Below are 17951 nucleotides of genomic sequence, written 5' to 3'. Positions count from 1 at the left end.
CCAGAGCTTGGAAACCCACCTGCATCCTGACCTAAGGCACTTCTCAGGCATGGGCTGTGCCATTTGACCGCCTTGGTCTCTGCAAACACAAGAAGCAGCTGAATTCTGAAGTATCCCCAGCAGGATGTTTTCCACCTCCTCATCACATTTCCTATCTTCACTCTCCCCCCAGATGGAGACACCCTAAAAGCATTGTTTTCTTAATTCAATTTAAGCCTCGGGCCAACAGCTAATTGAAAGTTCTGAAATATTTGTTCATCTCATACTTGAGATCCAATTAAAACCTGGTTCTCTTCTCCCTTTTCTGCTCTTAGCTGCCAAGTACTGCATGACCCTTCATTATTTTTTGAGAAGTAATTGGCAGATAAATTCTCCTGGAACCACGAGATCTCCAACAAGTGCAGCAGAGCATTAAACTCTGTAGATGAGGAATGAATTCCTGGTCATTTCCCCTGCATGTATTCTGACACTTTAGGAGGAGTTGAGACACTTTTGGGTGGAAGTGGAGGCAGAAGGTCACCGCTCATCTTGCTAAGGAGATGCTGCTTTAGAGATGCATTCTGCTGAGAAATAAATCACTAGCAGAAAGGAATTAAAATAAATAACTCATCACAGTAACTTCCTTTGGATATTCAGGGTCTGAATAAAAACCTTGATTCCTCATAAGAAATCAGAGAGCTCCCTTGAAGCTTCAGCCTGCATTACCTTGTACCTTGCAACATCTCACACTGCTTGTAAAACCTCAAGCTGTATTTTACCCTCAGCATTTATTTGTCTCAACAGCATGAGTGTGGGCTGTGAGTTTATAAACATGCCAGCAAATAAAGAGTCTATTGCTCCTAAGTAATTTATTGCATTGAAGTGCAACTCAACATGATCTGACCTGTTACTCTCCTAATTAAAGCTCATTAATTCTAACCCCTGCCCTTTCAGAGGTTGTTAACCTGGTAAAACACCATCTGGTTTCTTCAATTACAAACAAATTAAGTCCCTGGCAGGAGAGCAGGGATCTGGCAGTGCTGCAGAGCCCTGGGGTGAGGGGAAGAATTTGTGAGCAGTGCAGAGAGGGGGTGGAGGAGACAGAGGCTTGGGGAAGAGCTGATGGCAGAGTGGTGAGTGAGGTTTCTGTGCTGAAGAGCCATAGGTTGGCTGAAGCTCCTGGCATTTATTCAGTTAGGAGATGCCACATCCAGCACATTTACCTGAATTTGGCTGATGCCAGTGATGGAGGCCACACAGTGATTACCTGTATGCAGGGCATGGATGGGATCTTAGTGAGGGTTATTTACCCTGGCAAAACACACAAGTTTAAGTAATTTACCAAAGTCTGTAGTTCAAGCTCCTATCTGGTTGTCCTCTTACTTTGTCTCTAGATTTGGGTGGTGGGAAATTGGGAAAATAGGGCATCTATGCCAGCCTGTGCAGGTGGTTTTTTGGGAGAGCCTCTCACCTATGATGCTGCCCAGCATTCTGAAAGCCAACCTGCTCTAGGGCCAAATTACAGTGTAACCAACAAAATATCAGCAGTCCCCTAAAAAAAGGGATGTAAAGACCTTGAGCGTAATCCAGCACCTCCCTGCAACCAGAGCAGGCTTCTACTCTGTGGTACCCCACCATGTTTCTAAGATAAAATAGTGGTACCTTTAAATGAGTAATATTCAGGTCACCAAAAAGGATCCTGAGCAATTGCTTACATTTTTAAAAGCCACAAGAAAGGGCAGACCACACATTAGGGAAAGATTTGGATGCAGCCCTTTTTCAATGTGGTCTGGCCCCAGCTGCTTCTTTGAACTAATTAGTTCAAGCACATCACAATGAAAGAGCTGCTAATAAAACCTGGGGATAGTCCTCCAGCAATATTAATGTAATCACTCACAGTTACTTGTTTATCTTGCAATTCCTGTTTCCCAAGGCTTCTGGAGGGCTCTTGGGCCAGTGCTGCCCCCAGACCTGCCTCCAGGCTTGCACTCACTCGGGGGCTGCTCCTCAGGACTCTTCAAACCAACTCAAGATCTGAGTTCCAGAACTGCCCTGGGACACAAACTGGATCAAAGCTGTCCTGTGGGAGTGACTTTAATTTACTAAAATACCCTCAGTTTAGCAGTGAACCAGCCCTACACATTTCTATCCTGCCAGGGTCTCAATGAAGGCTTCAATGGGAGGGCACTGCCTGTGCCTCAAATCTGGGGTGCTTTCCCAGATTCTGCCTAAGAGAGGGAACATGATGGCAACACCACAGGTCCCTGTGCCATGGGTGATGGGCAGAAGTAAGAAGGACAATTTGTGCTTTATAATTGATGAATTTTCTTTAATAACCATCCTATGAATTGGGCTCTGAGTGTACTGTTTCTATAGAGACAGGGGATGCTGTGAGTGCACCAGTGGCTGCTCTGCCAATAGGGAATTAATGCCTGAAAACACTGTGAATTAATGCCTGAAAAGCTGTGAGCCTATAAAAACTTTACCCTCTCAAGAAGAAGGCCCTGGGGTGGTCCTGGCACTAACATGGGTTTGAGGTCCTCAGCAAGGGCCCACTGGGCTCCCAAGTTGGCAGATCTTTTTTTTGCAGGCACAGTGTGGGTGGTTGCTCAGAGGAAATAAATTTAAAGCAATTTTTTCCAGCTGTGAGGTGCCAGCATTTCCAACAGAAGAGGAGAGGAGAGGGTTCCACAGGCCCATTGTTGCCAGCCCCAGCTGGGCACGGAATGCCCTTGCTGGTGGTGCCTGGTGCTGGTTCCCTGATCCATTAGGGCTCCTAGGATGTGTTAGTGCTCCTGGGGCTTAGGCTAGCTTCCTTCAGGAAGGGTCCTGAAGCAAAGGCAGGGGTGTGGAGCCAGACCCAGTCCTGGCTCCTGGGCCAGAGAGTACCACAGGAACTCTTCTGCACATTCCAGCACCTTCTCAGTGTCACCTTCACCCCAGTTCTGACCCTCCCCTTATTCAAAGATGAAGACCTAAAGAGAGGGTGGCTCCTGAGAGCCTCCATGGCCCACAAGGGCGGTGGAGCACAGCGTGGCTGTCCCCAGGATGCCTGGGCAGGTCACTGTCAGAGGACACTGAGGCTCAGATTGCACCTTCCCTCCCACAGTGGAGGGTAAGGCTCCTGCCCTTCGACACAGGATCAGGCCAGTGCCTTTAGCCTGGTTCTCACATATCAGACACCTCCCTGCCTGCCCTTGGGGACACTTGGCTGGGCTCTGTGGGGACATTATCCCTGAAACCAGCAGCTATTGAGGCAGAGAGCCCAGCACTGTCCCCCCTACCCTGGGGAAGCTACAGACATTTTGTTTTACCTTTATTAATACTTTTAAAGCATTGTGTCATTGCTTTAGCAGCAGACCCACCTCCCTCCCTACTCCCTCTGTAACACATGAGCCAAGGACCTGCTCCATTCATCAGCCTGAGATTTATGAGGTGCACAAGGCTCCAGTTACCCTGCTGCCCCTGACTGATGAATGAGATGTAGCTGGTTCCTTCCATACCATAAAGAAGGAAGAGCAGAGGAGAATAAAGCCATTATTTCATCAAACTCAGCTCCTTCAGTCTCTACCAGGGCATGAAATCATCTGCCATGAGACCCCTCACACCCACAGAAGCAGCACTCCAGCTGAGCCTGTGTCCCCCCAGCCTCTCTGCACAGTCTGGCTTTGCTCATGTGAGACGCTCCAGAAATAGAAAAAGGATTGGAGGTTTTGGCTACTCTGGATTCCTCAGGGCCCTGATGCCCAGGCTGGTGCTGGCCTCTGCTCATCCATCCTCCCCCATAAATCACCCAGCTGCCATTTCCCTCTGCCTCGTGCCTGGCTTTCCTCACCCAGGCTGTCTCCAGAGGCTGAGTGAGAGGCTGGGGCACACTGGAGAATCACCCCTCCCCAAAGCCAGGGGGAGCAGCCAGTGTTGCACAGCTCAGCATGAGCCTGGCAGCAGCCCTGGGGTTGGGAGGCAGCAAAAAGACCTGTCAGCAGCCATGTGCATGGCCTGGGCAGGCTCTGGGACAGTGAGCTGCCTTCCCTCCTGGCCCTGTGCAAGCCCTGCCCAAGGCCAGCACCATGGGAGCACATGGAGTGTGCTCGGAGAGTTGCAGGGTCCTTAAAGGCTGCCTAAAAGCATTTAGTGGAAACAACTCTCTTTGCTAAGTACCCCCATCAATTAAAAAATGCAAATTTTTGAAATGGATAATTGAGAAAAAGCTAAAAAGCATCCAGATGCCACTAGTGAAATTCTGCATTACTCTCTGCTTTAAAACTAGAGTGAATGTGCCACCATGGAAAGAAACTTGGAGATTCCCCTGCAAAAATCCACATGGATAGAGTGAGCAGATAACTGTTTATTATTGCACATAATCCAGCAGAACAACCGACAGAAAACTCTGGACAGTAGTACACAGATTGTAGTAAACAGCTAGCAAAATCTGTGATGAAGGTATTTTTGTGTGAAGAGTGAAAGGTATCTGCATCTTTGTAAGACCTGAAAAGTATAACACAAAATCCTAGTCAGTTTTGAAAGCATGCAGTTTGAGGTAAATCTGGTATTTTGCATCTAAGAAAATGAAATCCCTAAGGGGCTCTCTCTCTATGTGTTTATATCCATATCTCAGTGCAATATGGATATAGTTATACGTCACATAAAAGCAAATCTACCTACTTTTCTCAGAAGGAGGAAAGCACATTACTGAGTGCATATCACATGCATAAAAAATAGGAGGGGGGAAGGAATTATCTTAGCACTGTTGAAAAAGATTCATTTTTGTGCTTAGTGATAAATAAAAGCCCCTCAGGTCTCTCAATGGAAATTGTCTTGGTGGTGAATAAAAGCAGTTGGGATATTGAAACTGCAGAGTTGGCAAGTGAATGCCAGCAAATGGAGACAAAACATTAAAGGCAGCAGAGCCTGGGGTTTGCAATACATTTATATTTAAGGAAAGAAAAAAAAAAGAAAAGAAGCAAACTGCTACTAAACTATGCTCTGTGGAAGTGTAGATGATGCTGCACAGCTTTCTCAGGACTGGTACAGCCACATGGCTTTAGGAAAGGATCACATTCACTTCTCCCACACTTAATACCACATATTTGCTACTGTGGCAATGTTCCTGAGCTCAATAAGGTTAAAAAATAGACTTGGTTCACAAAGAAAAGTACTGAATTATTCTCACTCTCTTATGCCATAACTAGAGTAGATAAATTAGGTAGGTTTTGCCCCATGTCTCCAGTGAGTGTAAACCCCTGTGTGTCTGCCACTCTGTCTCTGAAATCCTTTCAGATTGACCTTTGAAGCAGACTGGGCATCTGTTTTTTCCTTTAACTATCATTTCCCCATTCTTTCCAGTCCAACAAAGTTTTCCCACCCAGTCCTGTGCTGTGGGACTTCAGGATACACAGAGGTGCACAACCAACTATAAATAACATCTCTGATTATCTTAAAAAGGGATAGAAAATACACATTGCTCTTAAAAGAAGGAAGAAACATGTCCAAGCACTCAGCCTCACACTAAACTGTAACTTCATCTGTGCCGACTTTCTAAGCTCGCACTGCTAAGGATCAGAGCAGATCATGGTGGAAAAATCTCCTTCCAAAGGTCACTCCCTGTCACAGCTTTGGGAAAATGGGTGCAAATTGCCCAGGCCTCTCAGCCTTGCACACACCAGCAACAGCTACACTGCCCCACTGTTCTCTGCCACTGCTGACAGCCTGGCTGCTGCATATTTCTGAGCCCAACAGCCAAATTACACTTCAGTCACTCACATCTCTGCACCTTTTTTCTTTCAGGAATAAGGTAACCTCTCCCATGATAGCCACCCTGCATCCTCTGCTGGAAAATCTGTGTGTTGGGTGCAATGAGAGGCCAGGACCCCTCCCCACAGCCTGGCACACCAAGGGGAGGAACCTGCAGGTGTACAGAGGCATTTTCAGCAAGACCCTCCTTTTCACTGTAACTCACAACATTTTCATAGAAAAAAGGGGTAAAGGGACAAATTCAGCACACCTACTGCCTTTCCCATTACAGTGGGAAGCAACCCACTGCAAGCTGCTTCTGTGCAGAGCATTGTTGGTGGCAGGAGAGCGCTTGGATGGTGCCTGGTCCCAAAAGAGACCCCATCTCCACCCAGAGCACCCCCACAGGCACCAACAGCCTTGGATCCACCAGTCCCTCACCCCCCACCCCGCAGCCCCATCCATGGGCAGGACTCGGGTCACACTTCAACAAGCCCAATTTCAACTTGCTCCCCCTCTCAGTCCTCCATACATGGAAAATGATGCCAGGTGACAGGGGAAAGACTTTTTGTTCATCCCTCTGGATGACTTCCAAGCACGGAGAGCAGTGCCGTCCACCCCGAGCCACGGCGCAGCTCTCATGAGTCATTCTGCTTGCTGGATTGCTTCATCTCCATGCCATGGATGACAATCTCTGGAAAATCTCTGACACTGAGTCAACCAAGGGAGCTACAAAACACATCAGTGTGCACGTATGAGACCTTCTCACTCATTTTCCTACAGCTACAGATAAATCCCTCATCCTTGGCATGGCAGGACAGTTGATGGCTTTGGTGAGAATAATTTAAGGCAACTGCTATTTTATACAAAGAAGAGGAGACCACAGTGCAGAAACCCTGGCTTTTCCTTGGTAGATAGCAGAGGCCAGCCACAGCCTGGGAGCAGGAAACTGAATTGATCTTCAGACACTCTCATTTAAGGTTGATGTTTGCAGTGCAACCTTGGGATCTCAAGTCCTCCTCTTAGGTGTTTCCAGGTGGCTGAGCTTTAATCCCCGCCAAGGTCTGAGGTCTCCACCAGCAGCCACGCCTGTCCCAGACACAGATAAATGGGAAAGTCAAGGGACAGCAAAACACATGACCAACACTTTACCACAGCTGCCTGCAAAGCTTCCACCTGGGCAGGCTGAGTGAGACTAAAAACATGACAGAAAGCAGTGCCCAGCAGAGCAGTTTTGTCCCCAAGGAGGTCCTGGGAAAGCAGCCCAATATTCTCACAGGGACTTAGAAGTGTCTCTTGTGTTCACATGAGGCTCAAGGGCCAGGTTCAGCTTTGAAGGCAGATTTTGTTTGAAATATTTGAGCCCAAGACAAGTCCTGTGCAAGCTCAGGACACTTTCCTGTCTGTGGGAGTACCACAGGCACGAGAAACCTCCCAAGGTTTTATTGCCACCAAATCCAAATGTAAACCCTTATCCCAATTCAAGTGGAAGACCTGAGCAAGCTCCAGTCTCACACACATCTTGATTCATCTTTATCTTTAGTAAAACAATTAATTAACTGCTGCAGAACTAGTAGTGGTGCAATTAGAGCTGTAGTTTTCACAGTTTCACATTTTTTATGTGTTCTTGCATCTTGCTGGTCTGAGTGCCAAGAAATAATGTAATGCACAAGTTACCTGGGAGCAGCCATGTTGAAATAGCAAATTGAAAGTGTTTCTTGAAGCATTTGCAGCAAACAAATTTCAAATTTAACATCACACACTCTTGCAATGGAATTCTCACTCCATGAAACATGCCCATGGTACTGGGAAGGCAAACCTATATGGTGGGACTGTATTCCACCCACACAGTTCTTAATTTTGGGAAAATATATGAAATTATGAAATAATTTAATGCAATAATTTTTTGACATTTCTGAAAAGTGAGTCAACCTTAAAACATCCAGTGACATCTACAAATTGAGGGTAAAATCTCTTTCTGCTTCTTACCTTGTTCAAGAGGCTCATCATGTCAAAAAATGTACAAATAGGATGGCCAGACCAATGTTCAGTAAGATGACCATGCAGATCACGATTGTGTTAGGTCCCTGAAAGAAAAACCCAAACCAGAGCATTACACAGCACAGCTCCAGACAGACATAGCTTGATTCTGCTGCTCAAAAATACCACGATCACCCCCTCCCAATGCACTGAAATCTGGCATTTAACAACCAGCCTGAATTTCAAACTAGTGGAATGTTTATCCTCTCCTATTCCTACTTCCCTGCAAATTCATTTGAAGGATGTTAAATCAGGCTTCTTTTGCAGCTAAATTAGATTAAAGGAGACCCTGACCACAGGAACATGAACTCCTGGTCCCATGTCAGGCTGCTCCTCCCAACTCCCTTCTGCATCCACATTGCCTGTGTTTGTAAACTTGTCATTTTTAATATCATAGAATCATAAAATGCTTTGGTTTGGAAGGGGACCTTGAAGATCATCTATTTCCAAACCCCAACAAATGAAACCATGTGAGATTGCTGTAATTTCAGACCAAAGTATTTCCAAGCTGTGCTTTTCTAAAGTCACATTGGAATCATTCACGTCCAAAGGACTTCAAGATGGGACTCAGAGGGCTAATAAAATGTCTGGGATTCCAGCTGTATTTGCTAAGAGCAAAATTAAGTTTCAGTGACTATATTTTAAACCTGGGAAATTGGCTGGTGATTCAACACCACAGTTCAACTCATGAGGTGCCCCTACAGCAAAAAAAAAGTAATGGGTAAAAGAGAAACACACTTGAGCTCTTCCTGTTTTTTTTCCCCTAAACTTTCACATCCAAGTTGGTTGGTAATGGGGAGGAAAAAGAGGGTGAGAAAAGTGGATAAAATTAATTGGAAGATGCCTGCTTTTGTACAAGTTTTGAAATACAGCTTCTCTGAAAGGTAAAGAGAGGAGGTCAAAACAGGAAGGTTATGAATGTCAGGGCAAGCATCCAGGCAGGGCAGGCTGGGAAGGCGGCAGGAGATGGGGATGCCAACACTTCTCTAGTGGGCTTTAGGATCCTAAAAAGAGCCTCCATCACCACAGCCCCAAGCTCTGAAGTGCCATGGGCTGGCTCATGCCTGTGCTTGGGTGCTCTGGTGTTTCCCCATTCAAAGTCAGCTCCAACAGGCCTTGCTGGGTGCTGGGGAGGACGAGGCAGGCCCGGGGGGTCTGCATCTCTCTGGGTCCTGCCAGACCTCATGGGCAACAGTAAAGGAAAGGCAAAATGGCTCTCAGGAGGTTCCCAGAGATGCCCCACGTCACCTCTTCACACTCCTCCGCCTTCTGTGCTGCCACCACTGCCGCCGCCTGGGCCGGGCCGCGCTTGGCCCCTGCCTTGGGCTCGGTCCGGCCCGGTGCCCTGGCCTCAGTCTTCCTGTCGGCCACGGGCTCGGCCCGGCCCAGGGCCCTGCGCTCAGGGCTGGGGCGCTGCTGCTGCTGCGGCTCCTTGGCCCGAGGCGGCTCCGGCTTGGCCCCCGCCGCCGCCGATGGCTTCTCCTCGCGGCCCTGTGGCAGGCCAGGGGTGCCCCCCCGGCGCTGGGGCTCCCCTCGGGGCTCCGGGGAGGGCGGCTCATTCTCGGGGAACTGCTCTTCCTCATAGTCCGTGGCGGGGGTCACCGGTGACGTCCGCACGGCGTAGCTGTGGTAGCCCTTGAAGTGCTCGACGTCGGGCTCGCGCGCCATGCGCTGCAGCGGCCCGATCTCCATCTGCTCAGCAGCACGGCCGCGGCCCCGCGAGGCCGGCCGGCCCTCGCCCTCAGAGGGTGCTGGGCTGCCATCGCCCGCCCTCCCGCCCGCCTCGGCCCAGCTGCCCGGCCGCAGGGCCCCGTCCTGCCGGGGAGCCGCCTTGGCCCGCTTGGCCTCGGGAGGGGTGGCGGCAGGGCTGGGTGCCGGGCTGGCGCGGGGCTGCGGCTCCTCCTGATCGTGGAGCTGGGGGCTCTCGGGCGGCGTGGGGGGCGGCGGGGCGGCCTCGGGCCGTGGCGCCTCCTCCTCCATGTTGACCGTGTGCTCGGCGTTCTCGATGATCTCCTGCAGCAGCTTCCGCTTCTGGTACTCGGGGCCTGTGGAGAGAATGTGTGAGGAGTCACTATGGAACAAAGGACAGCGGCATACCCCAGTGCCATGGCACCATCATGGCTTTGGCAGCCGTGCCCCCAGCAGCAATGGGTTTGGGAACCATGGTGCAAGGGCCCAGGCCGGAGTCTGGGAGAGGAGGAACTCCCAAACCAGACCCTGCTGCCAGGAGGAACTTCCTCTTGGAACTTCCTCTAGGAATTTCATTTAGGAACTCCTGAAGGCTCCAAGCCTTATTGTGGGCTCCTTATCGTGGACTCCTCCAAGCCTTATTCCCAACTGTTCAGTTGGGAAGAGCTGAAGGAGCAGGCAGAAGCTGCAGATAAGGTTAAATAATGAAGCAATGAAAATCTGTGCCCCAGCTTCATATGGTCACACAGATGGGCCATGCTGGGGCTAAGGAGGATACAGCATCCAATGAACATAGTTTATTTTTCTATTTAATGGTTAGGAAACTCTTCAATGTGGCTTCCACAGTGTCAAATAGCCTGGTAACTTCACATGATATGCAGGATGACCAGTGTCATCGGGAAAGGAAGGGTCCCCAAATTATCTATGTGCCATCCATCATGATGGGAAAAGTATGTTTTTTATATATGGAACAGGGTTCGAAGTTATACAGCCCTCTTGTCTACCCTGAGCTCCACAACAGCAGCAAAATTACCTGGCACCATCGCGAAAGGTGACTCAGGGCTTCAGATTTCATTTTGGTCTCATCTCACACACTGACTTGTGACTTCCTAGAACATTGCCTTACTTCATTTTTTCACCTATCATTAAATCTTTACTTCTTATTAACTGTATTACAAATTGCAGCCCAGCCTGGGCCAGGGGAGTTCAGACAGGGCCTGACACTGAAGATATCCACCAAAATGGATCACTAAAGAACTGGGAATATTATGTGGAATAACAACCCTCCACAGTGCTCCACATGCTGAGATGTGCTGGGAGAAGGGTCCCCACACATCACCCTGATGCTCATAGCAAGTGAGGACAAGAAGAGCATCGTGCTCCTCCTGTGCAGTGTGAGATTGCAGAGCAGTTTCTTTGAAAACAAAGCCCCTGCTCTGGCCTCATTCTGCTGAACTGCAGTGATGCTGATGAGGGCTTGCTCTGTGCTCCTAAATGACACTGTAGATCCTGGAGCCACACTGCCTCTGGCTGCCTTAAGGTCTCTCCCCTCATCTCCTCCATCTCAAGGACTGATGCAGACCCGAGTCTGGTTGGGAAATTTGGCTCAGTGCTCCTTTTACTCTTATAAGTCAGTGGTATGATTTGCATATGATATGACTGCTACCTCCTGTCCATTCAGGCAATGCCTCCACTTGGAGGGGCAGTGGGGAAAAGGAGGGCACTGATTTCAGCTGCTCTGCTCTGCCTGCACACTCCTGTCAGTCAGCAGATGACCCATTCAGGGCCATTTATTTCTGGCTGCAACTGAGTTATTTGGAAGCCATTTCAACAGTTGTTCAGACTCCTCAAAATAGGCTGCCTGCAGCTCCAGGCTCCTTGCTCTCTCCTGCTGCTTTCTTCTCCTCCTGAATAATTTACAACACAAAAACCCCCAACTGCCTGGAGGGCACACCCTTAGCTCCCCACCTTCATCTTCCAGCACATTTTAGCAAGGTTATGGCTTACATCCTTCTCTAAGTTACCAGGGATGATACCCTGAAATTCAGGGCTCAACAGCTGTTAGGGATATGGGGCTTGCTGAGCAGGATTGCCTGTGCCAGACACAGCCCAGTCAGTCTGCCAGGACAGCAGGGAGAAACACAGCTACCAAACACAGCTGGGCCCTCCTGGCTGTGTAAGCAGCAGCTCTCAGTCCTAGCAAAACCCAAGGCTGGACTACTGTCTGTTTGTTCCTGGATGGTGCAACTGTGTGAGAAGAGATATATCCTAGTGCACTTTGGGAATTTAGAGGTTTAATAGAATCATAGAAGAATAAAATACATCAGGAGCTTGAGAGAGGCCAGGACCCAAGTGAGGCCCTACATAACAGCAGCAAGTGGATCCAGCACCTGAGGAGCCAGGAGTGGAGGTCAGGCTGCCCCAAGTGTTTTACAGGGACTGTTTCAATTGTCTCATTCAATTGCCATGGGTGGAAAAAATAGATGTCCAAAACCTCCCCACAGGGATTCCAGTTTCCTTTGTTTCTGTTCTATAAATACCCCAGTGTGCAAAGGGTGAATGTAGAGCTGTGAGTGGCAGCTGGGGGGCTTATGTGAGGATCAAGCAACATTTAACCATTGTTAAAGGAAGTGCCATGGGCTGGCTCATGCCCATGCCCGGGTGATCTGGTGTTTCCCCACTCAAAGCCAGCTCCAACAGGCCTTGCTGGGTGCTGGGGAGGAAGAGGCAGCCCTCCAGCACAGCATTTCCCCAGCTCATAGATGCAGGACAAGGCAAGAGAATGGGAAATTTAGGAAAATCTGTCAGCATGACTCTCCCCACCAGGCACCAGCTCTGAGTTGTTCCCATTTCCCACTGTGTGCCCTGTGCTGGGAGTGGTACAGGAGATGAAGAGACACCGAAATCAGAGCAGGGGCAGGTGTCAGGTTTTGCTGAGCACAAGTCAACCTTTGGCTTCTACCCCCAGTTTTACTACTGTGATAGTCCCTTGTCATCTTGCCTCAGTAACCATGGGACACTCACTCCAGGCAATAAATACAGAAAATAAGAAAGACAGGATGAAAACATAGGCACTTGGAATTTTATTTTTTGCTCTTTTATTACCTTCCCTCTCTGTAAAGGAAAGTTTCCCAGGAAGAATATATCTCTCCCTAACTCAGTCCAGGAAAAAGTAATGGCATTTACAATGCTGATTTTAATATGGCACTTCTCATCTACCAATCCTCAGTGCTTGGTCCCACAGAAGGAACCTCCCAAGTGTTTACCAGCCAAATAATTACCAGTGATACTAGCAAATTAATAGAGAAACAGGAAAATAGTATTTCGTACTAGGTGCTTTCTTATAGGATATTATGGCCCATAATTAGCAGAGTCTGATTGTTTTGAGGCCCCACAGGATGTGGGTTTGTGAGTTAATGTGCAACACTGTTCCAAGAAAAAGCCACAAGGGATGTATCTACAGGAGAGCTGCAGATAGCCCCGAGCTTGCTGCCTGTCCTGCCTGCTGTTCTGAGGGCTTCAGTGTATGGAAAAACATGAGGAGCTGAGAAACTGTGGGGTTTTCCTCTAGGCTATGGAACCACAGTGAGTAAAACAGCGGTGTCAGGAGGACAGCAAATCACCCAGGACAAGGGGCTGGCTGTAGAGCACAAGAGGATTTAGGATAGACAGGAGAGCATTTTGTGGAGTTATTAAGTGGGTGAAGCACTTGAACAGATTCTCCGTGGAAATTGGAAGACCCCTCTTGGAAGATGCCTCTGATCCTACCTGGCTGGTAGAAGTCTGGGGAGAGCTCCCTGGCCATCATTCTGGCTATGCCTGATTCGTTGTTGGCTGCCTGAGCTGCCTGCTCAGAGCCTTCAGCCTTGGCCTTGGCATGAGCCGTCCTGCAGAGAGAAGAGGGGAGAACAGTGAGCACCCTCTGAGCCAAGGTCATCCCACCACACAGCAAACCCTGGCTGTCACCACAACTGCATCAGCACTCAAAATTTGCCCTCATGACCCAAAACTCTGCACTCAGGGAGAGAAGAGCAGATTTTCAGCATGGAAGGGGCCCAGCTGCTCAAGGGTAAGGTGGAAAGGCTGCACACAGGGAACAGGGCAGGTGTATTTGTAAATGTGAGCATGTTCACACATTGCAGTGAGGCAGCAGAATGGGCTCATTGCTGTGCTCTCAGAGGAATGAGCAAGGCATCACACAGGCATGGTTGGTGGCTGAACTCCTCTGTGTGTCACCAGCCCTGAGCTGCTGCACCTCACCAGAGGCAGTGTGCCCCTGCTCAGCCCACCAGATGGGTTTTCCCAGAAATTTCTCTCTTGTAGCTCTCCAGCAAACAACATGGCTTGTCCAGGGGCTCCTTTACTCACTGCAGCCTGACAGGCTGGTCTCACCAGAGCTATTGTCTCCCTCTCAGCTTGGCTCTCTGAGTCCTTTCCACTCCTTCCCAGCACATCTCCTTGCTCCTCAGGGCTGCAGGCTATGGGAGTTATTCTACTGGCCGGCTGTCATATTCCTCACATGCCTCATGTTCGGGGCCCTGTGATCTTCCTGCTAAAAGCAGGGATGGCTTTACAGCCCAGCTGCTCACAGGCTGGGAAGGAGCTGACTTCAAACAGCAACCTTGCACCTTAAACATCAGGACGGGTGAAGAACAGTATATTCAACTGCTTTGTTGCACTCAGGTCGTACTGAGAGCTGCCTTCCCTGTGCTCTCACTGTCAGATTTTCTGAGGCTCCCCATATTCCCCATTTCATGTACAAATCCACATATTTTTGTGTGATAAGTAGTTAGCATTCCTCAAACTCCAATTCACCATAAATTACAACCTTTAATGTGGTCTGATGAGCCCTTTTCAGATGCAGGTTGGTATCTGGTCATGTTTTAGGACAAAAAAGGAGGAAAGATGCAGTTCTCATTCCTGCAGTGAAAACACTCCAGAGGAATTTTTGGGCTGTTAGTCATGAAATGAGGATTGATTCCTTCCCATTAAACTGAGATGCAGTAGGCAGACAAGACAAGCTGAAGTTTGAATACTCAACAGGTGCAATGAAAAGATGATAGAAATGCTGTTCTGAGACCCTTTCAAGGGAGAAGATACACATATATGCCATTCTGAGTAACTGCAGGGAAAGAACTGAAAGTAGGACATCAATCCCAACTGATACAGGCAACAGTGTGACTTGACAAGGGGCCAAAAACTCTTCTCAGGGCCCTGGGATAGAGAAGAGGGTGCAGAGCTGCTGTGGCTCAGCCTGTCCCTCCCTGGGATGACATCCCACTCTGCTGGAGCCATGATTCACCTCCCTGCCCACACTCACATGTTATCTCCCTGCTTTCTCTGCAGGGTGAGCTGCCTGGGATTGCAGTCATTCTTGGTCTTTTTATCCAAAATTATTACAGCTCCTGAAAAACCCAGAGACACGATGAGGCGGAAAACAGCATTTTTAGGCTGCTGCTTGCAAGCAGGGGGTCTGAGCCAGTTCTGAACAGAGAAAGCACCTCCTTTTTTGGTAGCAATATAATCAGTGTGATTAATTCCACTATAATCTGGCAGGGGCCAAGGGGAATGTGTGTGTGCTCTCCATGCCTGGGGGATCAGAGTGGGCTGGGTGTGCTGAGCCTGGGGCACACAGCCTGCCTGGCGCCAGCCCCAGGCCAGAGGCTTTCCAAGGCAGGATCCAGCTCTTCATCCTGGCAGGACGTGCTCCAGGCTCTGCCTTTGTCCTGCTGCTCCTGGAGGATAGGATTCACCATCAAGAGATAAAATTCTCCCTTTCAGTTGCTCTCTGAGCCAGGCAGATGCTATCCTGACCGATTCCCAGGCAGACAATCACCCAGCTGGCCCCAGCTGGGGGAGCAGCAGGCAGCTCCCGGCAAGTGCTTTCCTCAAAGGAGTCCCAAAGAAGTAATCTGGAAGTGCACTAGATGGGGGTCTGCTCTCACTAGTAAGGACAGAGCTGGACATGTCACCAAGAGGGTGCAGATGGCTCCTGCATGCTCAGCTCTCTCTCAGCACCTGGGGACAACACAAGAGAACAGGGCTCTCTTGTGGAGGGCTGTGAGCAGCACTGCATCCCTTGGTGCCTGGAGATGCTGCAGGCTGAGGCAGCTCCCAATTCCTGCAGGAGAGATGGCAAGACCAAGAAGATCCAGCCTGGGTTGCAGAGGCTGCACTGAGGATGCTGTGGGAGGTGGGGAGCTGAGCCATTGCTGTGAGACACCACAGGCCCAAGAGTAGCAGGGCTCTGCAAGGAGGGCTGTGAGGGCAGGGACACTCTGGGGCAGCTCCTGGGCTGCTCATACAGAGTGGTGACAAGAAGCTGAGCAGCACAGCTTTGGCATCCTGCACTGCCCCACGGCAGCTCTCAGTCCATGGGACATGGCTGACCTCTGCTGCTGTCCCTCTGCTTGCAAAGTCATCCAGAGGTGTTTGATTTGGGGGGACTATTGTCAACACAGCTGCCCTTTCAAATCTGGCACCTCCAGCAGATCACACATCACCCCTGTCAGCATCCCAAGAGAGCACTGCTCTGCCAGCCAGCCTGGCCCCTGCAGGGATGCTGATGTGGGATGCCGACCTGTGCTGGGTCCCTCTGTTGCTGACATAATTTATCTGGCAGCAGCCAGGTGAGGAATATTTGGCTTTCAGAGACATGGCATGGTGTCTGAAGTTCATTTTCCCTGGCTGAGCCGCACATGTCCAGGGCACCAAGGGATGCAGTGCTGTTTGCAGCCCTCCAAAAAAACCTACACTGAGGGTTTAGTGGCACTGTGACAAAGCCCAGCCTAGAGAAAAGGGTCCAGCCATAACAATAACTTCTAGCTGGCCTCGAGTATCCCTGAATTTATGATTTATCTGTGTGGCTGGCAGAGCCTTGGAGCTCAGCACAGAGGAAAACTTGGCCCTGGCAGCAAAGCAGGAGACAAATGCCAGCCACCCTGGGAGAGCCCAGTGCATGCAGCACAACAGCCTGTCCCATCCCACAGCCTGTGGTCTGCCAGGAGCAGGAGCTAAGGAAAGAAAAAGCCCAGGGAGGTTTGAGGGTGTCAGGAAGGTGATTTCAAACCCCAGAAGTGAAACGTGCAAGAAGAAAAATCTCTTCCAAGGTTACAATCTTCTCAAAAAGCAAAATGAGCTTTCACAAAAAGGAAATACCAGCCTTGATAAATTTGATGCTATTCAGGCACACTTAATCAGGGCCACACTTTTTTATTTGCTGCTGTTGTGTTGTTAGCTCCCAGTAACTGTGCAGTAAACAGCCCCTGCAAAAACCAGCAGAGGAGAAAGTCTGGAGATAGAGAAGCTCAGCAGGAACTGAAACACAGACCCAGGGGCTTTAGAGCAGCCAGCAGCAGAATCCAAAAGACCCTTTTCAAGGCAGCACTGGAAAATGAGCCACGAACAATAAACACATCCAGCTGGAGGAAATAAACACAAAGAGGGACCTGTACAAACCCACACCAGTGCTCCCTGTCCCAAAGGCAGCGCTGCCAGGATGAGCACTTCCCAACTGCACCCTGAGCCATCTCCCTGGGCAGTGCTGATAAAAATAGCTCCAGTGAATTCTTTGCAAGGAGGAGCAGCAGCTCGGAGCCGAGCTGAGGGGAGGCATGTGGGCAATGTCTGCAGCCCCTGTCCCAGCCCTGCTGCCACTGCCTCCCGGCTGGGTCACAGCAGCTGCTGGGCGGGCTTCACACCCCAGCATGACGGGAGGGTTAAATGCATCTGCTGCTTTATTTGCTCCTCTGGCATGGCTCTAATGCTCTAATCGTTTTTGTGCTAGTGCAGGACAGAGCACCACTCCTGTCCTTCCTGGCCATGTCCCAGAAACACTGCCTGGATCATTCCTCCAAGTGCTGCTGAAATCCCCCAGGGACACACGAGCCGCAGCTCAGCACCGCGCTAACAGGTGAGGCCCAGCCCCAGCAGCACCCCGGCTCTTTGGACAGTTTCTGTGGTTTTGCACATCCACATTGGATTAGACTGCAAATGAAACTGGAATTAGCAGGGAATACTGCAAATACCAGACAGGGCTGGGGTGCCTGAAGATGCAGCAATGACCTTGCAGCTAGAAATAGGGAAAGAGTTCAGCTCTATGCCCTCACATTTGCTTACTGGGGGAATGTCAGACCTGTCCAGTGCTGCCCTTCCTTCTCCAGGGTCCCCATTCTCCCATTGATTCAGCAAACCCTAAGCAAGGGCCAACTGAACACCCCTCCAGCCCAACCCATTCTATGATTCTTGCCATTCTTGATATTAGGAGCTGTCTGGAAGACCATTAAGCAAAAGTAATTAATGAGTCAGTTCTAGGAAGAGTCTTCTGCTGAACTCTCCTCTCCTGGAAACTGGCTGTTCCACTCCCAGCCAAATCCCTGCTCCAGCATCCAGCAGGAATTGTTTTGTCCTTCTGAAGAAACTTAAAGCAATTGTTTGTCTTGGTAGGAATGTTTGCAGCACTCAGAAGGGAAAGCTCAAGAAGTCTTTTTGTTAATGGCAACATGGTCCCT

At 49.6% G+C, this 17951-nt stretch overlaps 1 protein-coding gene across 1 annotated transcript in view; it reads right to left on the bottom strand.

Annotated features, from left to right (window-relative positions):
* Window positions 1-6192: 6192 nt before the first annotated feature.
* The window catches only part of JPH2 (junctophilin 2), a 29860-nt gene continuing 18101 nt past the window's right edge, over window positions 6193-17951 (bottom strand). Inside the window, exons 3-6 of the mRNA XM_058814604.1 lie at window positions 13210-13328; window positions 9001-9797; window positions 7702-7799; window positions 6193-6801 (exon numbers count right to left, since the gene is read on the bottom strand). Coding sequence (XP_058670587.1) covers window positions 7719-7799; window positions 9001-9797; window positions 13210-13328 — 997 coding nt within the window. The 3' untranslated portion in view covers window positions 6193-6801; window positions 7702-7718. The remainder of the gene's footprint in view (window positions 6802-7701; window positions 7800-9000; window positions 9798-13209; window positions 13329-17951) is intronic.

The sequence above is a fragment of the Ammospiza caudacuta genome, chromosome 15 (genome assembly GCF_027887145.1).
Source record: "Ammospiza caudacuta isolate bAmmCau1 chromosome 15, bAmmCau1.pri, whole genome shotgun sequence".
Taxonomy (NCBI): domain Eukaryota; kingdom Metazoa; phylum Chordata; class Aves; order Passeriformes; family Passerellidae; genus Ammospiza; species Ammospiza caudacuta.
The sequence above is the reverse complement of the archived record's forward strand: the minus strand, read 5'-3'. Positions and strand labels throughout refer to the sequence as shown.